The sequence below is a fragment of the Poromitra crassiceps genome (assembly GCF_964638095.1).
Source record: "Poromitra crassiceps genome assembly, chromosome: 9".
Classification (NCBI taxonomy): Eukaryota; Metazoa; Chordata; class Actinopteri; order Beryciformes; family Melamphaidae; genus Poromitra; species Poromitra crassiceps.
In genome coordinates this window covers 43,231,540-43,250,433 of record NC_139630.1, presented here as the reverse complement: position 1 = coordinate 43,250,433, position 18,894 = coordinate 43,231,540, and the positions used below count along the sequence as shown (strand labels likewise).

The window sequence follows — 18,894 nt, the reverse complement described above, 5'->3', positions numbered from 1 at the left end:
TAAGGCACTAGATCTGCACAGAGCACATTACCCACGTTCTATAATGTGAGCCTTTATTGGTGTGACTGTATGCACTGCCATTTGTTTCAATTAGCCTCAATCCTAATCAAAATGACTCCATGCTAGCAGGATGGAATGAACATTTGCAAAGCAAAAAATAAAGATTTTATGAATTTTATGAAAATAAAAGAAGGCAAAGCTGAGGCGGAGCAGAATGTAAATTAATAAATATAGGAAGAGGGTCAGGCGTGTTTGAACTGAACAACTCTGCCGTGCTCTGTGCTGTGTGTACTGCAGGTGCTGGGGCATGCACTCCATGCTCTCTGCTGCATTGCTTCTCTGCTGCATAGCAGCACAGCAGCATAATCCCTGTGTGTGTAATTCCCTTTGCAAAAGGCTCCTTCTGGTGTTTCCCAGGAGCTGACCAGCCTGCATTCCACCCTGGATTGGCCGCCGCGAGTTTCCCCTCAAGCTCACCGCTAACGTTCCTTTCCCCTTTAACTTAAATTCTGCCCTATTAACCCCAAAACACCCCCTCATCCCTATTAACCCCAAAACACACCCTCATCCCAATTAACCCCAAAACACACCCTCATCCCTATTAACCCCAAAACACACCCTCATCCTTATTAACCCCAAAACACACCCTCATCCCTATTAACCCCAAAACACACCCTCATCCCAATTAACCCCAAAACACACCCTCATCCCTATTAACCCCAAAACACACCCTCATCCCAATTAACCCCAAAACACACCCTCATCCCTATTAACCCCAAAACACACCCTCATCCCAATTAACCCCAAAACACACCCTCATCCCTATTAACCCCAAAACACACCCTCATCCTTATTAACCCCAAAACACACCCTCATCCCTATTAACCCCAAAACACACCCTCATCCCTATTAACCCCAAAACACACCCTCATCCCTATTAACCCCAAAACACACCCTCATCCCTATTAACCCCAAAACACACCCTCATCCCCATTAACCCCAAAACACACCCTCATCCCCATTAACCCCAAAACACACCCTCATCCCCATTAACCCCAAAACACACCCTCATCCCTATTAACCCCAAAACACACCCTCATCCCTATTAACCCCAAAACACACCCTCATCCCTATTAACCCCAAAACACACCCTCATCCCTATTAACCCCAAAACACACCCTCATCCCCATTAACCCCAAAACACACCCTCATCCCCATTAACCCCAAAACACACCCTCATCCCCATTAACCCCAAAACACACCCTCATCCCCATTAACCCCGAAACACACCCTCATCCCTATTAACCCCAAAACACACCCTCATCCCTATTAACCCCAAAACACACCCTCATCCCTATTAACCCCAAAACACACCCTCATCCCTATTAACCCCAAAACGCACCCTCATCCCTATTAACCCCAAAACACACCCTCATCCCAATTAACCCCAAAACACACCCTCATCCCTATTAACCCCAAAACACACCCTCATCCCTATTAACCCCAAAACACACCCTCATCCCTATTAACCCCAAAACACACCCTCATCCCTATTAACCCCAAAACACACCCTCATCCCAATTAACACATTCACTGCCAGCCGTTTTTTTTTTTACTGTAGGTAGGTTCTGCCAGAGGGTTTTTTTTAGGATTCTGGCTCATCTTTCAAGACCCGAGGATTCTTTTCTGCTAAGATTTTGTGAACACACAATATCTCAAAAGAACTAATAGAATGTGTGCTTTCTCTGTCTAAAAGAGTTAGTTTGTAGAGTTAGTAGTTATGTAAGCATTAGCAGTTGAATACAGCATGGTTTCAGCGTCAGAAAAATTATTCTGAGATAAACGGCTTTTTGTGAAATTCGATAGAACAGTCACTTTAACCATTCATTTTTGGCATCAGTAAGACATCAGACATCTAAACAATAGTTTTGAACAGTAATTTCCTCCATAACAGCAGGAAACCCCCCTCTGCTTCCAACTCCTCCCTCCGTGTGTGTCTTCTTGGCTGCAGCGGCCGTGTCACACAGCTCGTTGCTGCTGCTGCTGTAACCTCGCGTCACCAGGCTCATTGCTTTGCTGCTGCTGTGCCTGTCTGCGCGGCCACTCCTTGAGGAAGTCTGGATGGACTCGCTCGTTACTTGGAGTTTTGGTTGAGAGCTTTGATGAAGCTTTTGCGATTCTGGTCATATTTATGCTGCGTGTTTCAAAGTGTGTTCCACCCGTAATCTATTATGCAAATTTGCAATCCCGCACCGCCAGCAATCAGCGCGAAAACGAAAGCGTTTTCGCCAATCCATTTTCATGAGAATGGCTTGATCACACTGCTTTTTGCTTGCCTTCCTCTAGTCAGGAGAGCACTGTCGCCACTTAGTGGGTCGGTGGAATGGGTTGTACACGTTCGGTAGCTCCAATAATTTTATAGGAGACGTGGGGGGCATTCATCCATGTAGCACCGTCAAAATTTTTTTTTTGACGTCTCAACTCGTCATTGGCAGTGAACCGTTGGAATTTTTTTGACGAGTCAACTCGCCATTGGCAGTGAACGTGTTAACCCCAAAACACACCCTCATCCCTATTAACCCCAAAACACCCCCTCATCCCTATTAACCCCAAAACACACCCTCATCCCTATTAACCCCAAAACACACCCTCATCCCTATTAACCCCAAAACACCCCCTCATCCCTATTAACCCCAAAACACACCCTCATCCCTATTAACCCCAAAACACACCCTCATCCCTATTAACCCCAAAACACACCCTCATCCCAATTAACCCCAAAACACCCCCTCATCCCTATTAACCCCAAAACACACCCTTATCCCTATTAACCCCAAAACACACCCTCATCCCTATTAACCCCAACCCCAGAACACACCCTCATCCCTATTAACACCAATCCCCATTAACCCCAAAACACACATCATCAATATTAGCCCAAAAACACACCCTCATTCTAACAGACATTTACAATGTGAGCACCTGTAGGTCATTGGTATTCCAGCTGCTCACACACACCACTTATCTTTCCAAACACGCAACATGTGCCCCTCCCCACGAGCAGATTAGTGACATGCCATATCTAAAACCACTATAATCAAATCCGAGCAGATTACTACATAGTACAAACCAAGCCATGGTAAAACCTTTGTTGTTCAGCTCCACTTTGCTCTATGGTCCAGTTCTCTCTAGAGGGCGAGAACCGTAATTACGCTACTCAAGTGGGAGTTTTCAATATATGGCATTAGCAGGGTCCTTATTAGAGGCAAATCATTCCTCCTACAGAACATTAGGCACAGCACTCTGCCTCCACGCCACTTTTCCATGCATGCGAGATGAGTTGGCATCGGTCGGGTCCCACACATGGGGAGAAAGGAGACGTAGAAACACACAAGAGTGAGTATCATTTAATATTCTGTCTGCCCAACTAATACTCCTGTCAGAGACATGCATGTTAGGGTTAATACTCCTGTCAGAGACATGCATGTTAGGGTTAATACTCCTGTCAGAGACATGCATGTTAGGGTTAATACTCCTGTCAGAGACATGCATGTTAGGGTTAATACTCCTGTCAGAGACATGCATGTTAGGGTTAATACTCCTGTCAGAGACATGCATGTTAGGGTTAATACTCCTGTCAGAGACATGCATGTTAGGGTGAATACTCCTGTCAGAGACATGCATGTTAGGGTTAATACTCCTGTCAGACATGCATGTTAGGGTGAATACTCCTGTCAGAGACATGCATGTTAGGGTTAATACTCATGTCAGAGACATGCATGTTAGGGTTAATACTCCTGTCAGACATGCATGTTAGGGTGAATACTCCTGTCAAAGACATGCATGTTAGGGTGAATACTCCTGTCAAAGACATGCATGTTAGGGTTAATACTCATGTCAGAGACATGCATGTTAGGGTTAATACTCCTGTCAGAGACATGCATGTTAGGGTTAATACTCCTGTCAGAGGCATACATGTTAGGGTTAATACTCCTGTCAGCGACATGCATGTTAGGGTTAATACTCCTGTCAGAGACAAGCATGTTAGGGTTAATACTCCTGTCAGAGACATGCATGTTAGGGTTAATACTCCTGTCAGAGACATGCATGTTAGGGTTAATACTCCTGTCAGAGACATGCATGTTAGGGTTAATACTCCTGTCAAAGACATGCATGTTAGGGTAACTTAATACTCCTGTCAAAGACATGCATGTTAGGGTTAATACTCCTGTCAGCGACATGCATGTTAGGGATAATAGTCCTGTCAGAGACATGCATGTTAGGGTTAATACTCCTGTCAAAGGCATGCATGTTAGGGTTAATACTCCTGTCAGAGACATGCATGTTAGGGTTAATACTCCTGTCAGAGACATGTATGTCAGGGTTAATACTCCTGTCAGAGACATGCATGTTAGGGTTAATACTCCTGTCAGAGACATGCATGTTAGGGTTAATACTCCTGTCAGAGACATGCATGTTAGGGTTAATACTCCTGTCAGTGACATGCATGTCAGGGTTAATACTCCTGTCAGAGACATGCATGTCAGGGTTAATACTCCTGTCAGCGACATGCATGTTAGGGTTAATACTCCTGTCAGCGACATGCATGTTAGGGTTAATACTCCTGTCAGCGACATGCATGTCAGGGTTAATACTCCTGTCAGAGACATGCATGTTAGGGTTAATAGTCCTGTCAGAGACATGCATGTTAGGGTTAATACTCCTGTCAAAGGCATGCATGTTAGGGTTAATACTCCTGTCAAAGACATTTATGTTAGGGTTAATACTCCTGTCAAAGACATTTATGTTAGGGTTAATACTCCTGTCAAAGACATGTATGTTAGGGTTAATATTCCTGTCAAAGACATGCATGTTAGGGTTGATACTCAAAAGAACTGGATTTGGTACCTGTAACTGTCTCAGAGACAGGTCCCATTGAGATGTATATTTCATAATTGGTATTTCCTGATTTCATTCTTCTGTCATAAATTCATGGTTATTTGAGTTAATACGGTCATTAAAAATGATTAAATATGTAATAAATAAGATGCAATAAATAAGATGTGAAAAAGGGTAACATTGATAAAAGATGTCATTGATTGATTTACATTGATAAAATATGTTAATGTTGATTAAAAATGTAGTGCACTTCATTAAGAGTGTAATGGGTCACATGACCAGAGATTAGTTAAGGGTGTGACCATGGCATGTTGGGGCAGAACCAGCATGGCTGCTGCAGAGGAAACACAGTCCCAAACTAACATTATTATTATTATTATGCGATTCAAAGGCGCACACGGTAATTATCTTTAATTTGTTTTATATTTGTGTAAAATGTCTGTTGATGTCCTTTTAACGTTACATAGACAATGTGATACAACAATTTGATTTCAGCACATTTGTCATGCTAGCGTTGTTTGAACTTGTATAACAATGGATAATTGCTGGAGAGACGTTGAAATGACAGACTTCATTTGAACCTTTCTATGTTTTTTATTTTCTTTTAGTTTTCACAGTGTCAAAGAGCAAAAGAGAGAAATAAAAGACTTCAAAAAGCGTGTCCATTATTTCATTGACATTGGACCGGTGTAGTTCCAGTACCCGGGCGCTGCAATGCGGCTGCCCGCAGCTCCTAGCTTTAGGAAGGCTCCTATAGATAGAGGATGGGTCAAATGCAGAGGATGAACTTCCCCAAGGGGACAATAAAGGATGACTTAACCTCTCTGTAAAGTCAGATCACATTCTTCACAGTCGGGAACAGAACAGCACATAAAGCCTTTTGAGTTTTGCAATAAAGTTCATTTTGTTACGAGTTATTGCGACTTGTTGAATTTGGGAGAAAAGTGGCGAGTACGTTTGTTCCGTTAATAAATCTCTTAGCGCACATTTTAATTAGTTAAAGTAGGGCTGGAATGGCTCTGCGTGTGATGGCGGAAAAATAAAACAAGCATTCAGGTGCCATCAGCGTCTTGCATTATGATTTAGCCCTTTATAGATGGCAAGCATGTATTGTAATGAACCAGGAGCACAAATAAGGGTTTGGACAGCGTGTTTGCCTGCCAGGACTTATTGCTGAATGACCAATAAAATAGGTACTTATGATGAATGGCTGTCTTGGCAGTGCAAGTCTCAGGACAAGCAAAACAACATTAGCACCTTATGAACCCAGGAAAGGGCTCCCTCGCCGAGCACAGAGCTAATGATGAGGAAAAGGAGAGACCAAAGCAGCTGAGTGTAATCTATGCATCCCACAAACAGCAACACTAATTAAGCAGAGCCTTAGATGTGGTACACACACACTCAGCATAAAACTAAAAAGCCTCCAATAAGAATTCTTCTCATCCATCTAGTCCGGTCCTGCTTTCCCCCGGGGTCCAGGCCGGTGCCGTGGCTGCAGAATGCTGGACGGTCTTCTCAGGACACAGCTACACAGTGAATGAGCCAATCACAACAAACGCATGGATCCATGATGAGGAAAGCCTCACTATGGTTTATAGCTACAGTAAGAGCGGTGTTGAGAGAAGTCCCATGTCCATATCCGAAAGATCAAGCTTAAGACCCATGGGGCTCTTTCATGCTGGCGCTGCGCGACACTATGGCCAAGTGCAAGTGGACTCAGTGGTTAGCACTGTGTTGCTTCACAGCAAGAAGGTCCCGGGTTCGAACCCCAGTCTGTCCCATAGTCGTTCCTGTGTGGAGATTGCATGTTCTCCCCGTGTCTGTGTGGGTTTCCTCCGGGTGCTCCGGTTTCCTCCCACCATCAAAGACATGTATGTTAGGGTTAATACTCGAGTCAGAGCTCCTGACAAAGGCACTGGCAATTGGAGTGGAGTTGGTCCCAGGGCGCTGCACTGCGGCTGCCCATTGCTCAGGCCATTATGGCCTGCGCTCTAAGGATATCCTTCAGATGCAGGTCCCGAGAGTCAGAAGTGAACTGGGTAAAAAGGCTTTTAAATGTTCTGCCCCCTCTACCTGGACTGATGTGCAGAAGGACTTGAAACTACCAAATCTCATAACTCTGGGGGAATTCAAGTCAATCTTAAAAGACAGAGATCTGTCTATCTGTGTTTATTTTGTGTTTGTGTGTATTGATGCAACTGTCTTTATGCTGCCGTTTTGGCCAGGTCGCTCTTGGAAAAGAGGTTTTAATCTCAAATGTGTTTTTTTTACCTGGTTAAATAAAGGATATTGATTGATTGATTGATTGATTGATCATAGTTTTAGAAGGTAGTAGAGGATGGGTGAAATGCAGAGGGTGAATTTCCCCACGTGGACAAGGTGCAAATCAAATATTCTGCACCTGCACCCAGATTGACATTTTCGTTGCACACAAACGCATTTGCGTCAATATGGGTTGGGCTCACGCAATAGGGGGTGTGACAAAACAGTCGGCGCTGTGCAAGTTTCATATCAAATGAGTTTACGTTTCGGCTGAACCAGACCCCCTCTTAACGCAAACGTTGAGGCACCGTGCCATTTTGGTGGCGTTATTAATGGGCACAAATTAACACAGGGGCTTGTGAAATCACATGAGCAGCTTGCTTGTGAATATTGTATATTTCCCCCACGTTGACCAAAGTGACTAATTGAAACGCAAGCTGTAATCAATTAAACATTCCCAGTTTAAAACGCAAGCTGTAATTAATTAAACATTCCCATTTAACAAACTATTTAAACAGTGCCTGTGGTTATGCAACAAACACAAGAGACAGTGATAAATCAGGACCACTCATCAGTGGGAGTCAGACATGCCTGTTAAATAGGATGCAGGATGCGGAGAGGCACAGCTGCATGTGGTGATTGCAGAGGTTGGGGGGGAAGGGGTGAAGGACCGTCTGGCCATGGAGCTGGTTCCCTAGTGAGTATATTCAGGTGCATGACGAACATACATTAAACAGTTGAAATTGTCAACTTTATTTTTTTTTGCACCGCTTTGAAAACGACAAATAGGCACGTCACGGACAAGCAGGTCCGTTTCCTCCTGTGAGAAGCGCTCCTTGCACAGCCGTCCCTGGGAAATTGTGAGTTTTCTCTAAGCTAACGTATTTAAAAAAGGATATAAATCAGCTCGTCTAATTGGCCATAATGAAACCAAGCCCCCATCATCACACCCCTGTGCATTTCCTTTTTTTAGTTCATCCTTTACAACTGCACCAACCTGGGACATCGCTTCTCCATACACCAAATTACCTACATTGAGTTAGACATGCCTTAAACAGACTGTGCGCCACTGTCTACGCCATGCGTCATTATTGACCAAAATGGAGCCCCCTGAGTCGCCTCTACCATAAACTATCGTGGCCACACTTCAGTCCAGTATGTATACCGAACAATGTATTCACCGATGTACACAGTCACTATATGACTAGCCATGCTTCCACACTGTCAGCAACATGATCAACAAGTCACCAGAGATCCATTAAGCTCCAAGGAAACTCAGCCCATGTGTTGACTGTCAACAAGCTTCTTGGCCGTGAAAACGTTTCTCCATTGTCGACCGTCAACAGCCAATCAGATTTCTGCGCTTGCTTGTCTCCCTATACAGACAAATCAAGATCACGAGAAATCAAGATGAGGAGGAACCGTAGCATTTAGATGACAAGAGCATGGGATAGAAATAACATTTTATTTTGCTAAGATTTTGAAATAGTAGGCTACGCTACAGAATCAATTACTATGCCCTGAAAGTTTCCACCTGCTGCGACTAGTAATGAAGAAATAGACTGTCGAGTCCTCACTGGGTCGAGGCCTCACTGGGTCAATTGCGGTGGCCCAAAAAGAGCTAAAAATAACACCTCAAATTATCTCCCGAAGTGTCTGTCCCCTGTCTGTCCCCTGTCCCCTGTCTGTCCCCTGCTGCCCTTCAAATACAGCGTATCAAATATTACCACCATCTTCCTAATATGGAGCTGCACCCCATTTTGCAAAATTCATGTTCTCATTTGTCTCAGGGCATAAAAGTCCTCCTTCAACCTGCGTCTCCTCAATCTCCATCTGCGCTTTGTGACTGAAGCCAGGTGAACGGGTGAGAAGGTCTCAGGGGGAAAGGCTTTATAATGAAGCAATATTCAGTATGAAGAAGAGCTATTATGCCATTTACAGTAGCATGAATGGGCCCTAACCCTGACAGTGTTAGTGCCAGGCTGTTCCCATTGATCTGTACAGGAGAACAGAAAGCTAGTGCATATCAAGACGGTGCACAGATGGCAGTCAACAGTTGGGGAACAATGACAACTTCCATTTCCCTGATGCTCTTATAAACAACATGGTTCCTATTTGTTTGTTTGTTACTAATTAAATTCCATGTCTATTCCACGATGTGTAGCACAATTTCCATGTTTTCCCAGTTCTACTAAAGCCATGTTATGACTTTTTGTGACTTTTCGGTTGAAATGCTAATTTGAGTGTCACTTGGGACTTATAAGTAAATATAAGTACATCTGTTATTTGGGTTATTAAGCCTCCAAGAAGGCACCAAGGAGCCAAGCTTAACAACACAAAGTTTGAAAAAAGAAAAAGAAAAAGATGCACATTATAGGATTTCCAAAACGTTACAGACATGTATTGTTTTGTCTAACTTTTCCAGGCGTGGAAATCCAAATTCAAAGTCTGACAACACTTTTCAGGTTTTCCACCCTGGAGAAACTGATCTACGGGAATTTAAACAGCTGCGATCACTTGGGCACCGTTTAAATCTATGAATTCATGCAAAATGAGCATTAAGGTTTTTTGTGGTTCAATGCGGATCAGCAATGTCAGTGGAATTGTCCGCACCCAACCCAATATATTTAATTATAGATTGTGCTGCTGCCTCCCCTTAAGTATACCAAGGGTGCTCTAAAATAATCAATATGTGACCCTTTTAATAGTCCTTTCAGTGCTTATTTCAATGCAAGTGATCTAAATTGATTCAGAGCAACATAAGCTCAACATCAGGAAATGGAATAAAGCGGCAGGTCAACTCAGGGACACGGCCACTGTCGGTTGCTGACTTGACATTTTCCTGCCCATCTAAAAATATATTTTTTAAGTATTTTATTGAGGTTTGTTTTTCATTCCATTTGAGGGATTTCACCTGCAGAAGCATGTGTATGTGATGGTCCTCTGCATCGATTTGCTGGATAGTGACTGGTATCGCACAGTATCTGCTCCTGCATACATTTATCCTTCACCTCTAAGCCATTATCTTTTATTCCAAATGCACACCGTTTATTGGAGTTGATCGTTTCGGTCTCGGTTCTGACTTGGACTCGACCCTCTTTGAACCTGGTCTTTGGATTGACTTGGAGTCGACAAAGGGGCTGTTCACATACAGCGTTTTTTTGCATGGAGAAAGCACTTTCTCACTTCTCAGTTTCAGCCCGAGCACGCACGAAAAAGCCCCTCGGGTAGGGCCGGGTTCAGGCCGATTTATTTAACCCGACCAATTTATGCTAATTGGTTGGGTCGGCCTGTGCAAAGAAGAAGAACAAAAAATAATGTATGGGTCCATGTGAGCAGTGAGCACTCAGCGCTGTCCATGGTGCTGATTACCAATTGTGGAGTCAAACAATTGTGACTTTATTTATTTCATTCATCCATCCAACATCTCCTGTTTGCTCTAACTATTGGTGAATAAACAGCTAGTTTGTGGCATTCCTGCTTGCTCGGTCCTTCTCTCCCCCTCTTCCCAGTCTCTTGCTCTCTCTCACCCGATTGTGCTACTATGTGATTTAAGCCGCTGCCTACGTGAATTGTGCAGCCTTTTCTGGCAATAACAGACTCGTGGGTGTTTTGTTTAGTTTTTTCTCCGGGCTTGCTCAGTCTTGGGCTCTGTATGGTATGTGATGATCTCAGGCCTGCCAGGCTCAGGTCAGTTGGATTCGGCTCAGGCCCGTTGAGAACTCAAAGTACTGCCTGGAGCACTTCGTGAGGAGGAGAAATACAAAGTGGATCATGATAACATGATCAGCTGGTTAGCTCTTCTAGCAGACAATAGTGTTGTGGAACAAGCAAAGGCTTACCAGATAGTTCCAATACATGTCTGTATAATCCACACTGCCTTTATGATCGCTGTTAACGTGTTAACGTGTAAACTTACTGATTACAATGTCCTATTTCTCCACCGGCACTTTCACTTTCTCTGCGTTTGCTGTTGCTATGGGAAATGGCCAGTGTTTCTCTGATCGCGATTGGTCGGCTGGCAAAAGCGGTTCACGTCACCGCCGGGCGCTTTTCTGAAAAGTTGAAGATTTCTCAACTTTTGAAAGTGCTCAGCTCGAATGGGAAAAATGCCGGCTGCAGCGCTTTTCGGGAACAGCTGCCTTTTGCGCCGCGTCCCGTTGCTTTGAATGAGAAGTGGGCTCTGGCAGTTGGGGGAAAAATTGCTATATTATGTGAACAGCCCCTAAGGTGGTCCTCACTGGAAACCTTTGCAGAAAATGAGTTCATTAAGCGCATCGCCTCCTCTAGACTGGCATACCTGGGGCTGTGCAATTCTTCGTCTCAGTTTCGTTCGTCGAGGCCATGAGCCGTCTCCCCCAGTGTTCGTAGTCCGGATGGCCCTCCACCAGCATCCCATGGCCTGCAACACAACATGGACAGCTCTGCTTATCAAACATCATACAACATCAACACATCCTTGACCAAAAAGATACCATAGCAAGCAATGTGTTGCAGCAGAGAAAACAACAAACAATATTTCAAGGGTGGGAAAACATAACTGCGACGTTGTCGTTTATGTGCAGGGTAGGTTCATCACCCAAGAGGTCCATGAAACCTGCTCCCATGAAACCCATATCATCATTTTGAAAAAGTGTGGTCCTTAATCCAAATAATAAAGTGGATTTTCTTAATCCTTTAAAGTTTTTGCCGCTTTAAAGTTTTTAAAGCGGCAAATAACATCAAAATGCACTGTTCTTCCATCATGTTTTGGGGGAGACATGGGAGTCTCATTTTTCACTGATCTGCTCTGTAATAAGGATAAAAAGGGCTGCAGTCCCAAATCTATTCTGTAAAATGATAGTGACAAGTAGAGCAATGTTTTAAACTGGTAATTTACAAAAACAAAACATCACTGGACAAATATAGAATGGCAAACTGACTGACAGTGCAGTTAGGACAGTAGGAGCGTGTAACAGCATCCCATAACAAGCATAATCAAATGATCAGGAAACCAGCAGGGGATGAATTTCCAAAGGGACTGTGTGGAAGGTGTCTGAGTTTAATCATGTTTACTGGATTCCAAATTGCTCAACAGCTTTCTTCCCAATTGGCTGGCTTCTGGTTAGAGATTCTCCAATGGCTGAGGCTCTCAAAGAGATTGTTTAGCAGAGATGCCAGACTCACAAGCTCCCGGTGTTTGAACAAGATGATGAACAAGATGATTAGTCTGTTTGAATATAAGGCTTAATTGGTAAGAAAAAACTGTCTGTGGCCTTTAACATTAACTACAGTATTGAGTGCATCTTTCTATAGTACTCAATCCACCATTTTAAGACGGTAAGCTCAGGTCTGGGAGTCAATTTGTCTGAAAACTGTTCACTACACAAGCCTAATCCCTAGAATTAGAAGTATTAGCCCTACAAACCATGCTGTACACCATAGCAATGATAGCATGCAGCGTGGGAAAAACACAAATACTGCATACCAATGTCAGAACACTATTTCAATCACACTGAAACCCAAACACTGATGCGTGTTCAGCGTCTTAACTGTTTGTCATGCACTGTGTGACACATTCTCTTTCTCCTTCATCCCTGAAATAATACATCCTGGCATTTTCAGTACACAGACAGAGATTTGGACCGTTTTAAATGTATTATAGTGAAACAGCCTGGTGATCAGCAGGCACTGGACTCACAGATTCTGTGCAAGCCACCTGCAGAAGCTTCTCACCGCTCACCGATCCCTGGACCAAACCCTCCAGCCATCCATCGCTCTAACCTGTTCCTCCTCCTCGCTAACCAGCTCGCTTCCCCTCCTCTTCTTCCCCCATGCCATCCAATCTGATGTCAGAGGTAGCTAGGTTCCAAATGGCAGTTTACACAACGTACCCATGGATGCTGTGTACTAGACTCATTTGGAAACTCGTGTGACATCCTCAATCTTTGAATGTGTGGAATCACTTGAAACCGATCCATTTAACATGGAATATTTAGAACAGCATCTAAACGTGCAGTTAGGGGAGAGAAAACTAGGGAGGAAGCTTTCCTACTGTGCTACTGATTTGCAATACTGTGAAGCAGGCAGGCTGGGGTGAAATAGGGGTGCATTTGTGCAGTCTGCGGTGGGCAAGATGTTGCTGGCTCACGCTACGCCTGATTTGCTCCCCCAGTGATGACTCAACATTGACAACCCCCCCCACCCCAACGACAAGAAATCATTAATCTGGTTGGCTTTGCAAGACTGTTGTCGGCGACATTTAATTACATCCACCAATTAGGTTTAATACATAATGAATTATGTTTTCCCCCCGGTTAGTTTGTCAAGACTGACAAAATTTCCCAAGAACTTGTGAATGTGAAATTTGGTGGATGGATAGGCCGTGAGGTCAAGGAAAAACCAGTCAATTATTTCTAGCCATAGCTATGAAACTAACAGCGATTCTAAATCTAAGGGTGTGTTTGCAGGTTCAAGAACTGGCATTTTCCCTCAACCAGTCTCATCTATTCTACTTCAGCGGTGCTCTCTCTCCTCTTCTACCGTGGATTTCTCCCCGATTGTTGAACGTCTCTTGGTGCAAAATGGCGGCTCTTATTCTGAGGGACTGACACCAAAACCTGATGTTCACTGCTGACGTTTTACATCATGAAACATCTTCTCATATCAAACACTTAACATTTTAATGATAAAAACAATGTATTGTTGTTGTTTTTTGCCACTATCCGATATACCGATATTTTTCATCTCCTTTGGTCTGTAGTGATTATGCCTACTCTTATCGTGATGGCCAACTGGCAGATGCAGACATAAATACAATGCTTTTCAATTTGTACACATTCAGTGGGCAAAATAAGAAAACTACTTAAATGTGCCAGCAGCACGCATGCCCTCATGCTGGGGAGATGCCCTGATGCTGGGGAGATGCCCTCATGCTGGGGAGATGCCCTCATGCTTGGGAGATGCCCTCATGCTGGGGAGATGCCCTCATGCTGGGGAGATGCCCTCATGCTGGGGAGATGCCCTCATGCTGGGGAGATGCCCTCATGCTGGGGAGATGCCCTCATGCTGGGGAGATGCCCTCATGCTTGGGAGATGCCCTCATGCTTGGGAGATGAGATGGCATTAGGCATCTGAACATAATTAAAGTCATTTTATCGGCCTGTCATATCAGCAGAAATGTTTGTTTCGGGCAGACTGTACGGAGGAGCAGACTGAAGCAGACTGTACAGAGGAGCAGACTGAAGCAGACTGAAGCAGACTGTACAGAGGAGCAGACTGAAGCAGACTGTACAGAGAAGCAGACTGTACAGAGGAGCAGACTGAAGCAGACTGTATGGAGGAGCAGACTGAAGCAGACTGAAGCAGACTGTACAGAGGAGCAGACGGAAGCAGACTGTACGGAGGAGCAGACTGAAGCAGACTGTATGGAGGAGCAGACTGAAGCAGACTGAAGCAGACTGTACAGAGGAGCAGACGGAAGCAGACTGTACGGAGGAGCAGACTGAAGCAGACAGTACAGAGGAGCAGACTGAAGCAGACTGTACAGAGGAGCAGACTGAAGCAGACTGAAGCAGACTGAAGCAGACTGTAGCAGACTGTACAGAGGAGCAGACTGAAGCAGACTGAAGCAGACTGTACAGAGGAGCAGACTGAAGCAGACTGTACGGAGGGGCAGACTGAAGCAGACAGTACAGAGGAGCAGACTGAAGCAGACTGTACAGAGGAGCAGACTGAAGCAGACTGTAAGGAGGAGCAGACTGAAGCAGACTGTAAGGAGGAGCAGACTGAAGCAGACTGTAAGGAGGAGCAGACTGAAGCAGACTGTAAGGAGGAGCAGACTGAAGCAGACTGTACAGAGGAGCAGACTGAAGCAGACTGTACGGAGGAGCAGACTGAAGCAGACTGTACAGAGGAGCAGACTGAAGCAGACTGTACAGAGGAGCAGACTGAAGCAGACTGTAAGGAGGAGCAGACTGAAGCAGACTGTAAGGAGGAGCAGACTGAAGCAGACTGAAGCAGACTGTACAGAGGAGCAGGGGGCAACGGCAGCACAGTAGGTAATGTCGTCCGTTGGCTCGGTCCAATCAGCTCAGGGGGGAGCGGGACCAAGGACGACCATCAATATCCGCCACTTCCCGTACCGCGAACATGCTCCCGCGCCTCTTCTCCTTGGCCTCCCGCTGCGACAACAACCTCTGCACAGTTTGCACCACCATCACCATCAGTCTGTTGCATGCACCAGTCAGATTCAGCCCTGCCCCACTTCCACAAACACCTGTTTCTTACTCCCCCTGGCGTCTCCATCACACACGCAGTGAGCGTGCAGGATGACGCCTCCGTGCCCCACCCCTCTTCATGGAGACGTAACACCAGAGTACTACATCAAATCCCATCCATCTGGCCCATTCGGCACGCAGCGCCACTCCCCCCGCCCACGCACGCCACTGCTCCATCAATCAAAAGGGTGGCAAACAGGGGACACAGGTTTTTACAGCTACATGAAGAATGCGTGCGCCTATTGTTGGCGGTTGAGGGATGAGAGTGCCGCGGCCATTCAGCAGGACAGATGTGATTATAGGTGAGCGGCGGGTCCCACGGGTGCAGAGAGAGTGTTCCATTTCTCTGTCATCAAACACTTCTCATCTGCCTGCTCACCTTGAGACTATTGCCACCGCTGCTGGTCAAACAGTCAATCACAGCTGAAATACCGAATGCCCCCACATGGCTAAACATCACCGTGCGGGTCAAGCAAACTTGATTAAATGAAAAAAAAAGAAGAGAAAAGGCAAACCATTAGTGATGGGGGGGGGGGGGTTACTTGGCTTGCCTTTGGAGATTTGCGCCGGTCCGTATGATATCATTCCAGAATAAGCTTTTAAGCCTCTTGTTTTTAATGTAATTAACACAACTCCCAATACATCCGTTGGAGTACGGGCGATTTTGGCTGAGTGGATGCAGATGGACGGATCCCACAGCAGGGTCTGGGGTCAAGGGTCAGTGTTAAATAGCACTTTGAGGGTGAAACATTGAGCCCTCTTCTCGCTGCATTGTGCATCTCTGCATCGTGGCTGACACACACACTAATATATATATATATATATATATATATATATATATATATATAACATAAAAACAGTCTCTACAGGAACAAGTCCATATGAAGTTGACCGCACACTCCAGAAGAACAGGGTGACCAATGTTGTATCAAAAGATCATATTTAATTTAAGCAGAACGCGTTTCGCAGGCTTGCTGCTTCATCAGGTTCATATATATATATATATATATATACACACACATATATATATATATATATATATATAGTGGGAATAGTGAACGCTGTCCCCAAGTTTGTGGCGCATCCTGCAGACAATAGAGTCATCGGGGTGTAGCAGGCTATCTGGGACTGGGTAACCTCTGATCCCCACTGCCCGTCAGATATCATTCTTCACCAGCAAAATGTCAAGGTTAATTGTCCTGGTTGCTAGATTACATAACAGTGTGTGGGATGCTCTGATGCTGTGTGCAAGTGGTTGCACGGGCCTGAGGTAAGAGTTTGGACATACAGTATGTGCATCCTATAAGTGCACGTTGTTTGGAGAGAGAGAGAGAGAGAGAGAGAGAGAGAGAGAGAGAGAGAGAGAGAGAGAGAGAGAGAGAGAGAGAGAGAGAGAGAGAGAGAGTGAGTGAGTGTGTGTGTGTGTGTGGGGGGGGGGGGTGTCACCAAACTAGCACCATAATCACATCATGCATGATCAGCCATCTGAATGCGAGACCTCGGAGAGAGAGCAGCTGGGTGAATAACGCCTACACCCCCCCACCCCCCCTCCTCCTCCTCCAAATGATCAGCCGTGGCCTCTGCGTAATCGGCATTCCTCCACCCTCGTAAACACACATGCGGAAACCTGGAAGCATGATGCTCCGAGACCGAGAGCTATGATGGTGATCCGGTGTGCGGTGGTGTGAAGCCGCGACACGACGATGCGACCGACTCGATTCACTCGAACCAGTCAAACATAGACATATGCGCCTGTAGGGGCTCGGTTACGTGATCACTGATCATTGTGTTGCTGTTGCATGGATGGTGGAGGCTGACTCTGAGGTGTGTGTGTGTGTGTGTTGCCTCTTAAATTAAAAAAAGAAAAAGGACAGAAAAACGTGCCTACCGCTGCCACGGCGCGCACACTGCGGCATACGGACAAACAGACGCATACTCCAACGTGCGGAGAGAGACTCAGAAATAATTATCCTCATCCTGTGACCTATATCACCGTCTCTCTCACAATAACAGGTACCGCTGACTTTTTTTGTCCCGGGTGTGATGGCCCACAAACCCAAAGACAAACGCGGCGTTTTGCTACATTTCAATGCCAACTTTCCAGTAGCCTAAATCAGCAGAAAACCGGATCGGATATAATGTCCACCTTTTGGACAGGTCACAGGATGTGCTCTGTTCCACTGTCTATTATTACATATTTGAGAATGCAGATCAATTAAAATGAATGCTATGGCTCAAACACTGATGCCATGCCCTTGACGTAGCCTATAGCCTACTTTTTTAAATGTATTTATTTATTTATTTATTTATTTTACAATGCATGGATGTGCTTTGGAGGCTGCGCGATTACACTGCAGATTTCTGCTCCGACCTCCAGTCCTCCATGCCCCGGCGTTTCTCAGCAGTTTCACCCCCTCGCCTCACCCCGGGTTCTCCCCCTCACGCACACACGGGCAGCCGACACACTTTCTCACCTGTCTTGGTCAGCAGCGCCGACATGCTCCACGCCACTGCGAGGACACTGCAGATAAAGCACACTTGTACAAAAAGCATCTCCCTCCTCTTGCGAACTTTGAACAGCTTGGCGATGGTGGTCTTTTTGGACATGCCTGCTGTGTCTGTGTCGTCCCGCTGCTCCATGCTTGGCAGTGGCTCGGCCCGGGAGCACCGGCTGTGGCCACTTTTTGCTTATGTGCGTCCTTGAGACCCAGCGGAGAAACTGCTCCGCTCCCACCCTGCCCGCTCGCCTCTCCTCTCTTCACACGGAGCAGCACCGGGATGCGGTCCTCATTTCAAGCCGTCCAGGGGCGCAGATGGAGAGTAGTGAAGCGGACAGTGCTGTTTTCCCCGTCTCCCACCGCCGAGACGATGCCGTTCTGGGACCGACACAGCCGGCAATGACAAGGCGGTCAAATTCCAATATATGGCTCCAAATCAATTCAGCGACTCTCCAAATCTCCGATTCTGCCGGTTTAATATCAACACACCCATGGCAACATGCGGTGTGGAAAACGTTTGTCCTGGGTCCGTTTGTAAGAAAAAGAAAGCCAAACGGTACATGCAGCACGCCTCCTATCCTACTTTCTGTATTGGGCATGGAATGCGTCAGTTTCCAGTCGTAAACGGAATCAGTCAGCTGCACTGGGTCGCAAACTCCATGCACCTGCGCGCGTCTGTCACCCAGTAGCCTATTAAGTGAAATCAATCTGCGCTCATCAAGGTTAATTGTTAAGTTTGGGCAACGGCAGAGAGAGTCATGGCACTCGGCTTGGTCGGTGGGGTCGGGCGCCTCCCCCTGTCTGTGCCTGCCTCCACATGAAGTCCTCACAAAGCAAAGCTGCACTGATGAGAGAGAGGACCACCAAGTCTCTGCTCCCAGCTGCTACGCTCCTGCATGCATTCGAATGTATGGCTACATTATAATATAGCCTACATTCACTTAAATTCAATTATCAACTCCGGACCATAAGTTATA

At 45.6% G+C, this 18,894-nt stretch overlaps 1 protein-coding gene across 1 annotated transcript in view; it reads right to left on the bottom strand.

Annotated features, from left to right (window-relative positions):
• The window catches only part of slc24a4b (solute carrier family 24 member 4b), a gene marked incomplete at both ends in the record, with an annotated part of 46,005 nt that extends 27,946 nt beyond the window's left edge, over nt 1–18,059 (bottom strand). Inside the window, 2 exons of the mRNA XM_083642992.1 lie at nt 11,462–11,563; nt 17,894–18,059. Coding sequence (XP_083499118.1) covers nt 11,462–11,563; nt 17,894–18,059 — 268 coding nt within the window. The remainder of the gene's footprint in view (nt 1–11,461; nt 11,564–17,893) is intronic.
• Nucleotides 18,060–18,894: the final 835 nt, after the last annotated feature.